General features: G+C 42.6%; 2 protein-coding genes across 2 annotated transcripts in view; one reads left to right on the top strand and one right to left on the bottom strand.

Moving 5' to 3' along the window:
* Positions 1–13,342, bottom strand: part of pold4 (DNA polymerase delta 4, accessory subunit) — a 223,616-nt gene that overhangs the window by 186,447 nt on the left and 23,827 nt on the right. The window lies entirely within an intron of this gene.
* Positions 7,712–13,342, top strand: part of LOC133447342 (nidogen-1-like) — a 65,809-nt gene continuing 60,178 nt past the window's right edge. The window contains exon 1 of the mRNA XM_061726017.1: positions 7,712–7,972. Within this exon, the coding sequence (XP_061582001.1) occupies positions 7,769–7,972 (204 nt within the window). The 5' untranslated portion in view covers positions 7,712–7,768. The remainder of the gene's footprint in view (positions 7,973–13,342) is intronic.

Below are 13,342 nucleotides of genomic sequence, written 5' to 3' on the forward strand. Positions count from 1 at the left end.
CTCGGCCGCTTGTATCCGCGATCTCGTCCTTTCGGTCACTACCCAAAGTTCATGACCATAGGTGAGGGTAGGTGCGTAGATTGAACTGTAAATCGAGAGCTTCGCCTTTCGACTCAGCTCCTTCTTCACCACGACGGCCAGGTACATCGACCGCATAACCGATCCGTCTGTCAATCTCCCGCTCCATTGTTCCCTCACTCGTGAACAAGACCCCGAGATACTTGAACTCCTCCATCTGAGGCAGGACTTCGCCACCCACCTGAAGAAGGCACGCCACCCTTTCCCGGTGGAGGTGCTGATTCTCATCCCTGCCGCGTCGCACTCTGCCTCAAACCGCCCGAGCACATACTGGGATGAAATCCTGAGGTTCCCAAACCGGATCCCCTCCGGCCCCTGGCTACGCCTAGAAATCATGTCCATAACAGGACCGGTGACAAAGGGCAACCCTGCCGGAGTCCAACATGCACCGGGAACAAGTCTGACTTACTGCCAGCAATGCGAACCAAACTCCTGCTCCGATCATACAGAGACCGGACAGCCCTTAACAGAGGACCCCCCTACTCACTGAGCACCCCCCACAGTCGTGGAACACTGGACATGTTAATCTATCTCTTTGTATATATGTATGTGGACATGTGTGAATCTATATGGACAGTAACAAGTACATGTGTAAATGTATGCTTTAATGTGTGTAGAAATATCTGAGTCAGAATGCTAGATTGTACAATGGTGTATATAAGTTCACATTGTAAATAATATAGCCATTTATGTACAGATGAATACAGGGACTCAGGGTCAATAGTGATTATATACAAGGAACTAACTGCACATGGCGATAATCACTCAGGTATCTTCTAATTTATACTCAGCTATGCCACAATATATATTTATAGCGTGTACAATTCTTATTATTAATTGATGTAACTTCTAAATACGTCGAGATTTTTGATATCTAATAACGAGGGTCCATCTGAAATTGACTGCTGAGTGCCCCCCCCCCCAAAAAAAAGGGTGTCTCTCACATTCATTGTTTCAATGTTCAAGCATGTGTCTTACTTACACTATCATGTTCGAAATAAGGACTTTTGAATTGAATTGAAATAGAAATCCTAAAACTATGAATACAATGTTGGATCAAACACCCCTTCCAGCACCAGACTCACCCCTCCACCAGGAGAACAGCCTCTCAGCGTGACCCCAGTCAGCAGGGGGAAGGACCCTCCAGAGGATTAATCCATGCGAAGCTGCTGGTCCTTACAACATCTCCGGGAGGCTGCTGAGGAGCTGCACACGAGCTGACGGAGGTGCTGACGGACATCTTCAACTCCTCCCTCCAACAGGCGGCGGTCCCGACGTGCCTGAAGACCGCCACGATCATCCCCATCCCTGAAACCTGCACAGTGACGGGCCTGAATGACTATCGGCCGGTATCCCTCACCCCGATAGTCATGACGTGCTTCGAGAGACTGGTTATGGCTCATTGTGGACCCACGCCAGTATGCATACAGGAATAACCGGTCCACCGAGGACGCCATCTCTTCTGTGGTCCACACAATCCTCAACCACTTAGAGAACAAGGACTTGTATGTCTCCCTGCTCTTTGTGGATTTCACATCTGCTTTTAGAACCATCAGACCACAGACTCTGGTTCAGAAACTGACAACACTCAGACTGAGCTCGAGCCTCTGCAACCGGGTCCTGGGCTTTTTAACAGCCAGGCCGCAGTCTGTGAGGATCCACGACGACTCCTCCTCCATAATAATAATAATAATAATAATTAAAGCTGCAAGCAGTGATGAACAGGCCCTCACGCGTGCAATTTTCACCAATAAAAGTCAAGGACTCAAAACTAAGTCCAATGACACCACCCACGACTCTCTATATCAAACCAATCAAAAGTTATGGCAGAAAATAGGAACTATCCGCGGAACTAATTTTGAGAAAGTTGGTGTCATCCAGGATTTTATGGCAGAGAGGCAGTTAACCAGAGACTGTCGGGGAGCTCCATCACCCTCTGCACAGGATCCCCCCAGGGCTTTGTGCTGAGCCCCTTCCTGTTCACCCTGCTAACACACAACTGCTCAGCGAGATATCTGAGCTCTCTGACTGTGAAGTTTGCAGATGACACAGCTGTATTTGGACGCATCACCAACAACAACAAGTCTGACTAGAGGCGGGAGGTGGAACACCTGGAGGCTTGTTGCAGAGAAAACTACCTCTGCATCAACACAAAGGGGACCAAGGAGATGATCTTGGGGCAGACATCTCCCCCTCCCTTGCACATCGGAGGGACAGCGGCCTCACCTACCTGGGGATGTACACATCCCTCATGACCCTACCTGGAGCACCAACACTTCCAGCCTGCTCAGGAAGGCCCACCAGTGCCTCTACCTCCTGAGGAGGCTGAGGTGTGCTGGACTGGGGAGCTCAGTCCTGGCCTCCTTCCACAGATGTGTGGTGGAAAGTGTCCTGTGCTCCTGCATCACCGTCGGGCACGGCAGCTGCTCTGCTGCAGAGAAGAGGCTCTGCAGAGGGTGGTGAAAGCTGCACAGTGACACAGCCTAGCCACCACCACGGTCGTTTACACCTCCAAATGCAGGAAACGGGCCTCCCTTATCATGAAGGACACAATCACACATGCTCTATTGGTCCCTCTTCCCTCAGGCAGGAGGCTGCGGAGCATCAAGAGCAGGACCTCCAGACTTAGGAGCAGCTTCTTCCCTCAAGCTGTGAGACTGCTGAACTCTGGAGGACCCCTGTAGTCCCTGCTAACCCCCACCCTACCCCACCCTCATTCCCTGCCTGGATCTCCCCCTCCCTCCTCTGAAAACCATGGACAATGCTACCTTGCACTGCAATGGTTGCACAGAATATTGTCGTCTCCTCATTTACATGGTGCTACACTGTTGTTTACTGTTTTTATCATTTTATTATTTATTTCTATTCTTTTTTGTTACTCTTCTTACAGGGCTTGCTCCGGGACCATGGAAACAAATTTCGTTCCATCTCAAGTCTAACATGTGCTGAAATGATAATAAAAGCTCCTTGAACCCTTGAATCCTTGAATCAGACTCCACCTTGTAGGAAATGATTCGTTCCACCGGTTGCATTTCTATGTAGAGACTCCAGTATTGGGGGAATTCTAGCTTAGATCAGACACACATCTAGAAAGATGTACCTGCAAAGCAAGTTTAAACGTTCTACAGTTACATCTGGATTAGGGAAACTCAAAGTTCACTAAAAAAGAATAATAGAAACAATGTTGATACTAAATCTAATGTAAATGTTGATGTATTTTTGTTCCACCAGCATTGTGATGTTTAAAGGCTGCGTTCATTAAATATGTGAGCCATTATAATAGTTTGTGAGTAATCACTTTCACATCACATTTGTTTCATATTGTGGGTTATATGAAGATCAGATAAATACATTTTCTGAAAACTAGTTAATTCGTTGAGTTTTAAATACGTTCTCTCACCACCATATATGGTACATGGGAGTGTGTTCATATATGTTCAGAATTATTATTGGTATTTTCTAACTTGTCAAGTTAACTTAAGTAAGAGCACAAAGGTCTCACCAGCGGTCTTATGACCTAACACACTTTTAAAGTATGTACTATTTACAACACACAGTGGTTGCTTTTTAATGAGTATTTAAAACTACTGTTGCAAAATCATTCAAGTCGTAAAATAGTTGTAGAGAATAATAATTATTCCCAAATAAAGAGAGAGAAAAGATTATTGATGTCATGGATGAAAATTCTAAAGAGTTGATCAATCAATGAATGATAATAGTGAAACCATAAACAGATGTTTTTGTTAATAAATACTTTTATATGGTAGAAATGATGTTCATGGATGACAGATTTTTCCTTTCCTTCTTACGGTCTGCAGGAGCCGCGTGGCCACGTCTCTGCCAGCACAACATGCGTCCTGAGAACATAAATATTGCAAAGCTCTATGTTTTGTTGGCCCTTGTCCTCTTGCATCTGCAGCAGCTGAACAGTCAGAGCCCTCATGCCGTTTTACAGACAAGGCTTTTACATAAGTCACAAACGTTTTCATTGCAATTTCATTTGTTACGCAAACAACACATGTTTGAAGAGGTGGTAATATTTCTTCTGTACACATGATATGAAGCTGGAAACTACTCTGCGGGTAATAGACCACATACATGGTGCAGACTTCTCGTAATGCCCGATTAGTTTTCAAGAATGGCAGAGAAGTCATTATGAATGACTATGAATCCCAGCTGATTTCCTCAGTTACTAGTTATGAATACATTGCCTTGAAGCTCAACTGTCCTGGAGGTATGACAGGAAAGAAACAAAACCTAATCCAATGCAGGGCTATTGCAACTCCAATGATTCGTCAGCTGGACCGGAGCAGGACGGACACATTAGCTAGGCAGACGGAGCAGATGGTTGTGTAACCAATCAGTTTGACAACTGAGCCCGAAAAACAGGAAAAACCGAACCGAATACCTGAGCATTAACTCGGTATCCACACGAATGATTGGCTGATCCAAGTGGAGGACACTGACAGCAGAAACGGATCACATGATGCAGTTCAAGGATGTTCTGTACCTACTGAGCCTCAAAGGTCAGCTCACATTCCTCCCTCAAAGTCCGTTAACAGCCTCTTCTCGAGCCTTCAGCTCCGTCAGAAGGTGCTTTTCTATCAACCGAGATAAAAATGGGGAGAAATGAAAATATCACACCTGCTGAGGTAATATATCCATGGCAACCACAGGTAAAAAAAAAAGATTTAAAAAATGGGCCTCTGAGGGTCAGAACTTGCAGGTGGGCAGTGGATGGGAGCTTCTCTTATTCTATCAAATAAAACAAACTAACCAAAGGTGTCCAGAGACCTTTGAGGTACAGGGTGTGGTTGTCCAGAGTTATGGGCTTATAATTATGATAAAAAATGATTTATTTCCTTGGAAAGAAATAAAAAATCCTTATCCAGTTTCTGAAAGAGGAAGCCAGCAGGCAATGAGGAGGTGAAGTGAAAGACCTGGACATGTACTTCCACTCCGTGGCCAGAAGATGGTGGAGATGCTCTGCTGTGGAATCATTCAGTCCTTGGATATTTATGTGATGCACATATCCTGGAGGATGTTTTAAATCCCCATAGGCTCATTGTCTTGAAAACATAGCTTCATATTGAAACAATTGGCCAGCAATGACCAATAAAAGGTCTTTGTTGCGTGGTGCCAGCAGATACAAGCTGCAAAAGAACAAACAAACAAATTACATAAAAAGTTCTGCCTTAATAACAACTTCATGTCAACCTGCTCCATATATGAAGGCAAGAAGAAACAACTGACTGGTTTCTGCTTTCATTTGCCACAGAAGGTCATGGGATCTTCATCTCGGTCACAATAACAGACTTCAACTAATGGCACCAACGGTTCTCATTTCTGGCATCTTTATGAAATACACCCATCACACATAAATGGCACTGATGGAAAATGAATTGAACCTATTGATTAAATACTTCAATTAAAGTTAGTTCATTTAATTAGTGTTATTTTCCAACTAAAGTCCAGTTAATGACATGGATTTGGAAGTTTGACTTCTAGCTCTTTTGTTTTGTAGAAGACGATCAAGCATTTTAATTTACTGTTCACCACGATCAGCCGCAGATGTGCAGCATCCAGCCAGCCTTGTGCATGAGAGATCTGACAGATGTTTCCCAGCTGAAGCAGTTCTTATTGTGGTCACAAAGTCCTCTTGAACATGTGCATGTTTTGAACCACTAAAAAACACTTGAACTCACTGCCGCATGAGGAGATTTGTCACGCTGTCAACTCCAAAGGTTCCCTTACTCTTGCCTACAGCAGTGTTAATATTTATTAGCTGTAATCAAAACCACAGAACAAACCATAGTTGATTGATATCAGCTGAGGCTCAGTGTGATTGTACTGTTATGTATGAGGATCAGATCACGTTTGAAGGCTAATTGATGCAGGGAATCTACGGAAGAGTATTATGGCCAGTCAGGAGAAAAAATATTTTAGAGGAGATTTTTTTTTATTGTGCACTTCGGAAAAAAAGTCGAAATGTCGAGAAAACAGTTGAAATGTCGAGATTATTGTTGAAATTCAATTTCGAGAAAAAAGTCAAAATGTCGAGATTAATGGTGAAATAGAATTTCAAGAATAAAGTCGAAATTTCATGAATAAAGTCGAAATTTCACCCTTTTTCTCAACTTTCCAACTTTATTCACGAAATTTTGACTTTTTTCTCAACATTTCGACTTTTTTCTCGAAATTGTACTCTCAACATTAATCTCGACATTTCGACTTTTTTCTCGAAGTGCATAATGAAAAAAAATCTTCCTCCTCTAAAATATTATTCTTTTTTTTCTCCTGCCTGGCCCTAATACTCTTCCGTAGGGCCTTAAGTGTATTTTTGTCTGGCTTTACTTTTATGTGTTATATTCATATACACTTGTGGTTGTTTCTTGGGCGGTAGGAACAGACAACTTTGTGTGGTTACATGATTCAAATACTTCAACAATTACACATACAATTTTGCAATAATGAATTATATTAATCAGACAATAAATATCATCTACGTTTACATTTGAGTGCTTATGTGATGATAAAGATGTATGTAGTGGCTATTTGTCCTCCAGGTGAATTATATATATATATATATATATATATATATATATATATATATATATATATATATATATATATATATATATATATATATATATATATATATATATATATATATATATATATATATATATATATAAAAAACAACTAAAAGTATCAAACTATAATAAACTGAGTCAAATCAAACGGCAACTGAGACACCTAGGGAGTGAATTTACGCAGGATATAACAAAGTCCTGGCAAAAAATAAAGTTTCTTGAGCTTTTATTCCATTGGTAAATGATCAAACAAAGAACAATGGCCCTTTGCCGCCTCTCTTGCCTTGGTAAAAAAAACATCTGCCCTCCCAGGTGCCTCACCTGTGTCTGCCAACCCCTATACAGGACTGTCTCATTTGAATATTGTGATTTTCTCTAATGGAATTAAAAAAAAAAAAATGTCATACATTCTGGATTCATTACAAATCAACTGAAATATTGCCAGCCTTTTATTATTTTAATATTGCTGATCATGGCTTATAGCTTAAGAAAACTCAAATATCCTATCTCAAAAAATTAGAATATTCTGGGAATCTTAATCTTAAACTGTAAGCCATAATCAGCAATATTAAAATAATAAAAGGCTCGCAATATTTCAGTTGATTTGTAATGAATCCAGAATGTATGACATTTTTGTTTTTTTAATTGCATTACAGAAAATAAAGAACTTTATCACAATATTCTCATTTTCTTGAGATAGTCCTGTTCATGTAATCTCACCCGGTGCCTCCAGCTACCCAGTACCTTCAAAATAAAAGCATGGTTAAGTACAAAAATAAACTTAATCAATACTAAATATAATAAAAAAACTAAAGGTGTGTTCCCAAAACTAACCCACAAAAACTAACTAAATAATAAATAATTAAATAATGCAAAAGTGACAAATAGCTCCAACAATGTACCTGCATAGTGCACCGCTTGTGCCTGAATGAGCGGCTCTGAATGAGCGCACCTCACTTTATTTTGAAAATAATCAGCGGAAGTTGTCGGGTTGTAATCTCGGCCGCCTTTCCATCCATCCATTCATTCCTGCATCCAACTTTCCCACATCAGCACAGCTCTGTGCAGGAGCCGCTGGTCGTTGCTGAGTGTTAGACATGAGTCCGTGGAGCTGCTGGTGGTCGTGGTGGAGCTGTGTGCTGGGTCTGGCCGTGCTGGGCCGGGCTCTGGAGCTGGAGCAGCTGTTCGGGTTCGGGGAGGAGGCGGGGGACCAGCAGCTGCCGCCCGGCTCCGACTCCAGCGCGGAGATGCGGCTCAACCAGTCCGCCTCCTTCTTCCAGGAGAGATGCGACAGCGTTCATGTGAGTTCCAGCTTCATGCAGGAAAACCCCTCACGACAAGGATTATGGCTCCAATTATTACTATCAAAAGTGAAATACACGATTAGATAAGTTAAATAGAATTGAACGAGTTGATGATATTCAGTAGGACTCCACGGTGCTGTACTTTTATATGTTCATGACGCTCTGGTTCTGACTCCTCCTCTCTGAAGGAGATAAAGTTCTTATCGTTATTGATTCTTCATCCAGTTCATTTGTTTGATGGCTGATTGTTTCTTTCTGAGCCTGAGCTGAAAAACCAGCCAATAATCAAATCAAAATAGCATATGGGTGCAGTTTAATACAGGACTGTCTCAGAAAATTAGAATATTGTGATAAAGTTCTTTATTTTCTGTAATGCAATAACAAAAAAATGTCATACATTCTGGATTCATTACAAATCAACTGAAATATTGCAAGCCGTTTATTATTGTAATATTGCTGATTATGGTTTACAGTTTAAGATTAAGATTCCCAGAATATTCAATTTTTTTTTAGATAGGATATTTGAGTTTTCTTAAGCTGTAAGCCATGATCAGCAATATTGATAATAAAAGGCTTGCAATATTTCAGTTGATTTGTAATGAATCCAGAATGTATGACATTTTTGTTTTTGTAATTGCAATAACAGAAAATCACAATATTCTAATTTTCTGAGACAGTCCTGTAAATGCAAAGTTTATGAGATGATGAAAAACCGTTTAGCGACTTGTGTGTGACACAAATTTTTGATGGGAATGATGTACTGCTACAAACTCTGGTAATGTCGGGACAGTGCACACATGATGGTGGGGGACTGGAACTGTGAGGCTTTGTGGATGATGAAAGTAAAACATTCAATTCATGGAAACATAGTGCATGAGGTCCTTGTTTGTGCCTGTTAGATTTGACTTGGATTGTTTTAAAAACCCGCTTGGGAAAGCAAGTGCACCTGATACAGAAACTAAAGCCAAATGATAAAGATCCAGCCCATTTCACACACTGATCTCTGTTATCTGGATGAACGTTGCATGTTAGGAAGTCACTCCTGAATGGACCACTTTGTAACGGACCTGCCTGCTTGCACACACGCAGGTCGCTTTAAAACAGCACACAGATGTGAACCACAGCAGTCACATTAACAGACAGACATATATGATAGCAGTGGTCTGATTTGATAGTTGATCAACTGTTTGGAGTAAAGCGACAGATAAAGGAGTTCTGTTCTTTGTTTCAAAGAAAACAGTTGGATGTTTGAGCTCAAATTCTGCTCTATGTCAGATTATATATTATGATATAATGTCCTGTTTTTCTGGGCACACTCCAGCTATTTTGGTCCCACAATTTCAGGGAGTTCCACCTCTTCACCCCCACTATTAAAATGTGACGCCCCCTGAACCCTGCTGAGGTCCACTCACTTGCTCTTGTGGCTGTCCAGCTATACAGCTGAATGACTCCTCCAACTCACTTTATCTCTTTCAGCACAAAACACAAAACAGACTTGGGTCAAGAGTCTATGTCGTGTTCTGTTGTGTGTGTGATTATATTTTCATCCCTGTTTAGAAGCTCTTCCCTCTTTGAAGTGTCTTTAGAGCGGGTTTTCCCGTCAGGGTGCGTCTGTTGGATTTTTCTGGGGAGGGGGGCTGTTTTGTTAACAACATTTTTGAAGGTCTTGTCTGCTTCCTTTGTGTTTGTCGACGCCTGATATTTTGCGGTGATCACATCATCAGAGCTATACGTTTGTGTGTGTGCACACACATGCTCACAGACGCGCAGAACCCGGGGGGGCCTTTCTTTGTCAGTAAACACCAGTAAGACACACAGGGGGTGTTGGATTGTCAGTAAATATGTGAACAGAGGTTGGAATGTGAGTCAATTAAGAGTCAACACAGGTAATCCTTTTATCTTTCTCTCACACTTACACACACACACACACAGTTGATACATTCCTAGGGTGGAGTGACACTCCAGATTGGGGGTCTATATTGAGCATGATGCTTAGTTCTTTTTCAGTCCTCTTAGGGCCAATCCCAATGTTCACCCTACTTTCTACCACTAGCCCTCAAAATGAAGCCACATCGGTAGGGCCCTTGTAATCTTCCCTAGGGATTGGGACACCACTTGCTAGGTCACTGTGTGGTTTACGTTCGGGTACGTAAGCGACTGCGTAGTTACGTTTGCACATACTTCACACCATATCAGGAAGCTGAGAGCTAAAAGCTGTTTTAATTTCCGCTGTAGCGCTGTTAATATGCCACTTTATTAAGTTTTAATATTTTTTCAGGCGTAAAAGTAACCGTTAAAGGTATTGTGACATGAAAAACAAATTTTTCTTGATTTTTTTGTGTTTTGTTGGGTGTCTTCACATCAATTACACCCAAAAAACAACAAACTTTTAACATTCAGTGTATTGTGTGCTTTCTGGGATTTTCCGCATAACTATGCAAAAACGGCGCATCTGGTTTGGTGGCGGGCCGTTACGTATAGACCCGCTAAATCACCGCCCCCTCCACCCAGCTCCCTGCCTCCTCTCCTCTCCAGCGCACCATAAAGGCTGATTTATGGTTCCGCGTTACACGACGCAGAGCTTACGGCGTAGGGTTACGCGGCGACGCGCACCGTACGCTGAACCCTACGGCGTAGGCTCTGCGTTGATTTAACGCGGAACCATAAATCAGGCTTAACACGGAGCTGTTTAGAGCCTCTTCTGTTCTCATCACCGGAGGACAACTGCTAAGAAGACCCGCGGCCACTGACTGGACTTAAGATAAGGGGACACTGCTGCTTGCATGCCTTTATTTTTATGATTGTTTGCAGTGGACTACTTTGCCGTGCTGCTTTTCCGTGCATGCTTCGCCTGTCGCTCCCGGCTTAACTCTCCGACGCCACTGTTAGAAGTCCGTGACCAGAGGACTCGACTTCCAGTCGAGTCCTCTGGTCACGGACTTCATCCCCGGGCTGTAGTCACCCTGTCTGGGCTGTGTGTGTGGGTGTTTGTGGTTCGGTGTGCGCGCGTGTGTGTGGAGACGCCGGCAGAAGTGTGTAGCAGTTGGGTTGGAGGAGGTTGGGAGGAGGAGCGGGGCAATGATTGACAGGAAAGGGGGAAAAGGACGCGTTTTTCACGGCGCAAAAAAACACTGTCATAAAAAGCCAGGAATGGAGTACTGGAGTGAAGTTTTTCTTGTTACACCCTTTTAGACACATTTGAGGGATGTTGGCCAAGACTTTTAATAGTGTTAAAAGCATGTTAAAATGATGTCACAATACCTTTAAGATCCCCAACCTGGGCTCAGTTTATCCAAATAACGCCTGTTAAGAAATTTGCTCCAAGCCGCCAGCTCGGGAGCTGATTTATGGTTCTGCGTTAAATCGACGCAGAACCTACGGCGTAGGGTACGCGGCGATGCGCATCGTGCGGCGCGCGTCGCCGCGTAACCTACGCCGTAGCCTCTGCATTGGTGTAACGCGGAACCATAAATCAGCCTTTATTCTGGCGAGATCTGAAAAACGAGCAAGCGAGTGATTATGTACATTCACTGAGTGAATATTATGAAACTACCCCTACATGCAAAGAGGAATTGGGACACCACTACCCCCACGGGAACGCGCACAATTTAGGGGTAGGGCTGAAAAGTAAGACTAGGGGGGGGGGATTGGGACTGGCCCTTAATACAACAAGTAAGTAAATATGTGTTTGGTAGATTATTTCTTAATTGCAACGATGCTTCATGGTAATAAGTCTCATAGCGTTGGAAAGCCTGTTTATTTCCCTTGGAAATGGAGCCACATTAGTGAGCAACATGCATTTGTGGGAGGAGCAGCACAGCTGAGGATGTGGATTGCGTCCATGAAAGAATCTTCTCTGCCAGGAACTATAGAGGGAGTCCTGAGGATTATAGATGTCTGACGGCTACACACCTCCCACAGGTCTGTCCTCCATACTCTGCCCACTTCCTGCCTTGCCGCTGCCGGACCAGTAGCTGCTAACAGTGATTTAGGAAACGCACCATAGAGCTCAAAATACCTACCGGGTGTGACCCTGACAGTAAGAAGTTTTGATGTTGTATATCAAATTGATTGGAAAGAGAAACTCAGAAACAAATCAAATGGTCCAATCAGAGGTTGGCAGCTGTATTGGTTTTTTCTGGATGAGAGGTATGAACATCCCAAACCTCAACCTTTTTCATTCTAAATCATCTCTCCATCATTGGCCTCTCGGTTATATGTCTTAAAACAGAATGAGACCACTTGAGTGCTGTGTTGTTCGACCTTTGGGGCAGTAAGAGTGAAGTATCTCAGGATACACAGCTATTGGGGACACTCCCCCCTCCTACATCTTATTAAACCACAGCTGGACACACAATGGAACACCAAAACTAAAAGCACAATACATCAACATCTTAAATGTGGGAGGGAAATGGGACTGTGAGATTCATCTGTTTTATACAGGTGCAGAGAAATGACGAAGAAAAAAAGGAATGCAAAAATATTTGCTTGAATCATCTATATCAGTATCTGAGAAGCCCGTTCCTGATGGTCAGCTGCTGGAGGGGGTTGGTTTCATATGTCTGTTACATTATATGTATATAAGAACTGGCTCTCTGAATGTTCTAACAGTGATTGTTGCAATAGAGTTTTACAATAGACAATAATGGTCTGACTGCTTAGCTCCTTGTGTAAGATTAAAAAAACGAAAAGGCACGGCAACATGAGAACAACAGGAAGTCTGTACCACAAGTATATACGTTTGTTGTATTTGGATTATGTACCTCTTGTCCACATATGGACAATAAAACATTATGATGATATTGATAATAATACGCACTTACTGCTTTGTTTCCTGACACTATTAAGGGGTCCAAAACAGAACAGACCATTTACCCTCTCCCATCTTTTTGTTTAATCTGTTCAGAATCTGCACAAGCTGATGTTCCTTCTGGATACGTAAATGCATCCGTGTCCAGAGTGTTTTTCCTCCCCTGTCCCAGCCACTTCACCATTTGTTATTCCCTTTCACTGTTTATAGAAAAAGACCACACAGATGTCTCCATCTCCATCTGTAAAGGAAGCTGAGGAGACACTGTGAGGCTCCCACCTTCACGTTCACTTCAGATGCAGAGGGCTAAATTGATCTCATTTAGATCAGCCACATAATCAGCGTTGTTTTTAGAGGATAAATAATTTAAACAGGGTTTAGCCATGGGCTGCATTTATATATGAACAGGAAATGTATGGATACTGAGTGTACTGTTGGTCATGCCCCACAAGCAGGGGCGATGCTTGGTCGCCCAATGTAGTGACTGGTTAAATGGATGATTCTTGCCTCTGCAGCGTACTGTTGGGAAAGCTTTAGATGCCAGTGATGATATGAGT

The sequence above is a fragment of the Cololabis saira genome, chromosome 1, assembly GCF_033807715.1.
Source record: "Cololabis saira isolate AMF1-May2022 chromosome 1, fColSai1.1, whole genome shotgun sequence".
Lineage (NCBI taxonomy): Eukaryota > Metazoa > Chordata > Actinopteri > Beloniformes > Belonidae > Cololabis > Cololabis saira.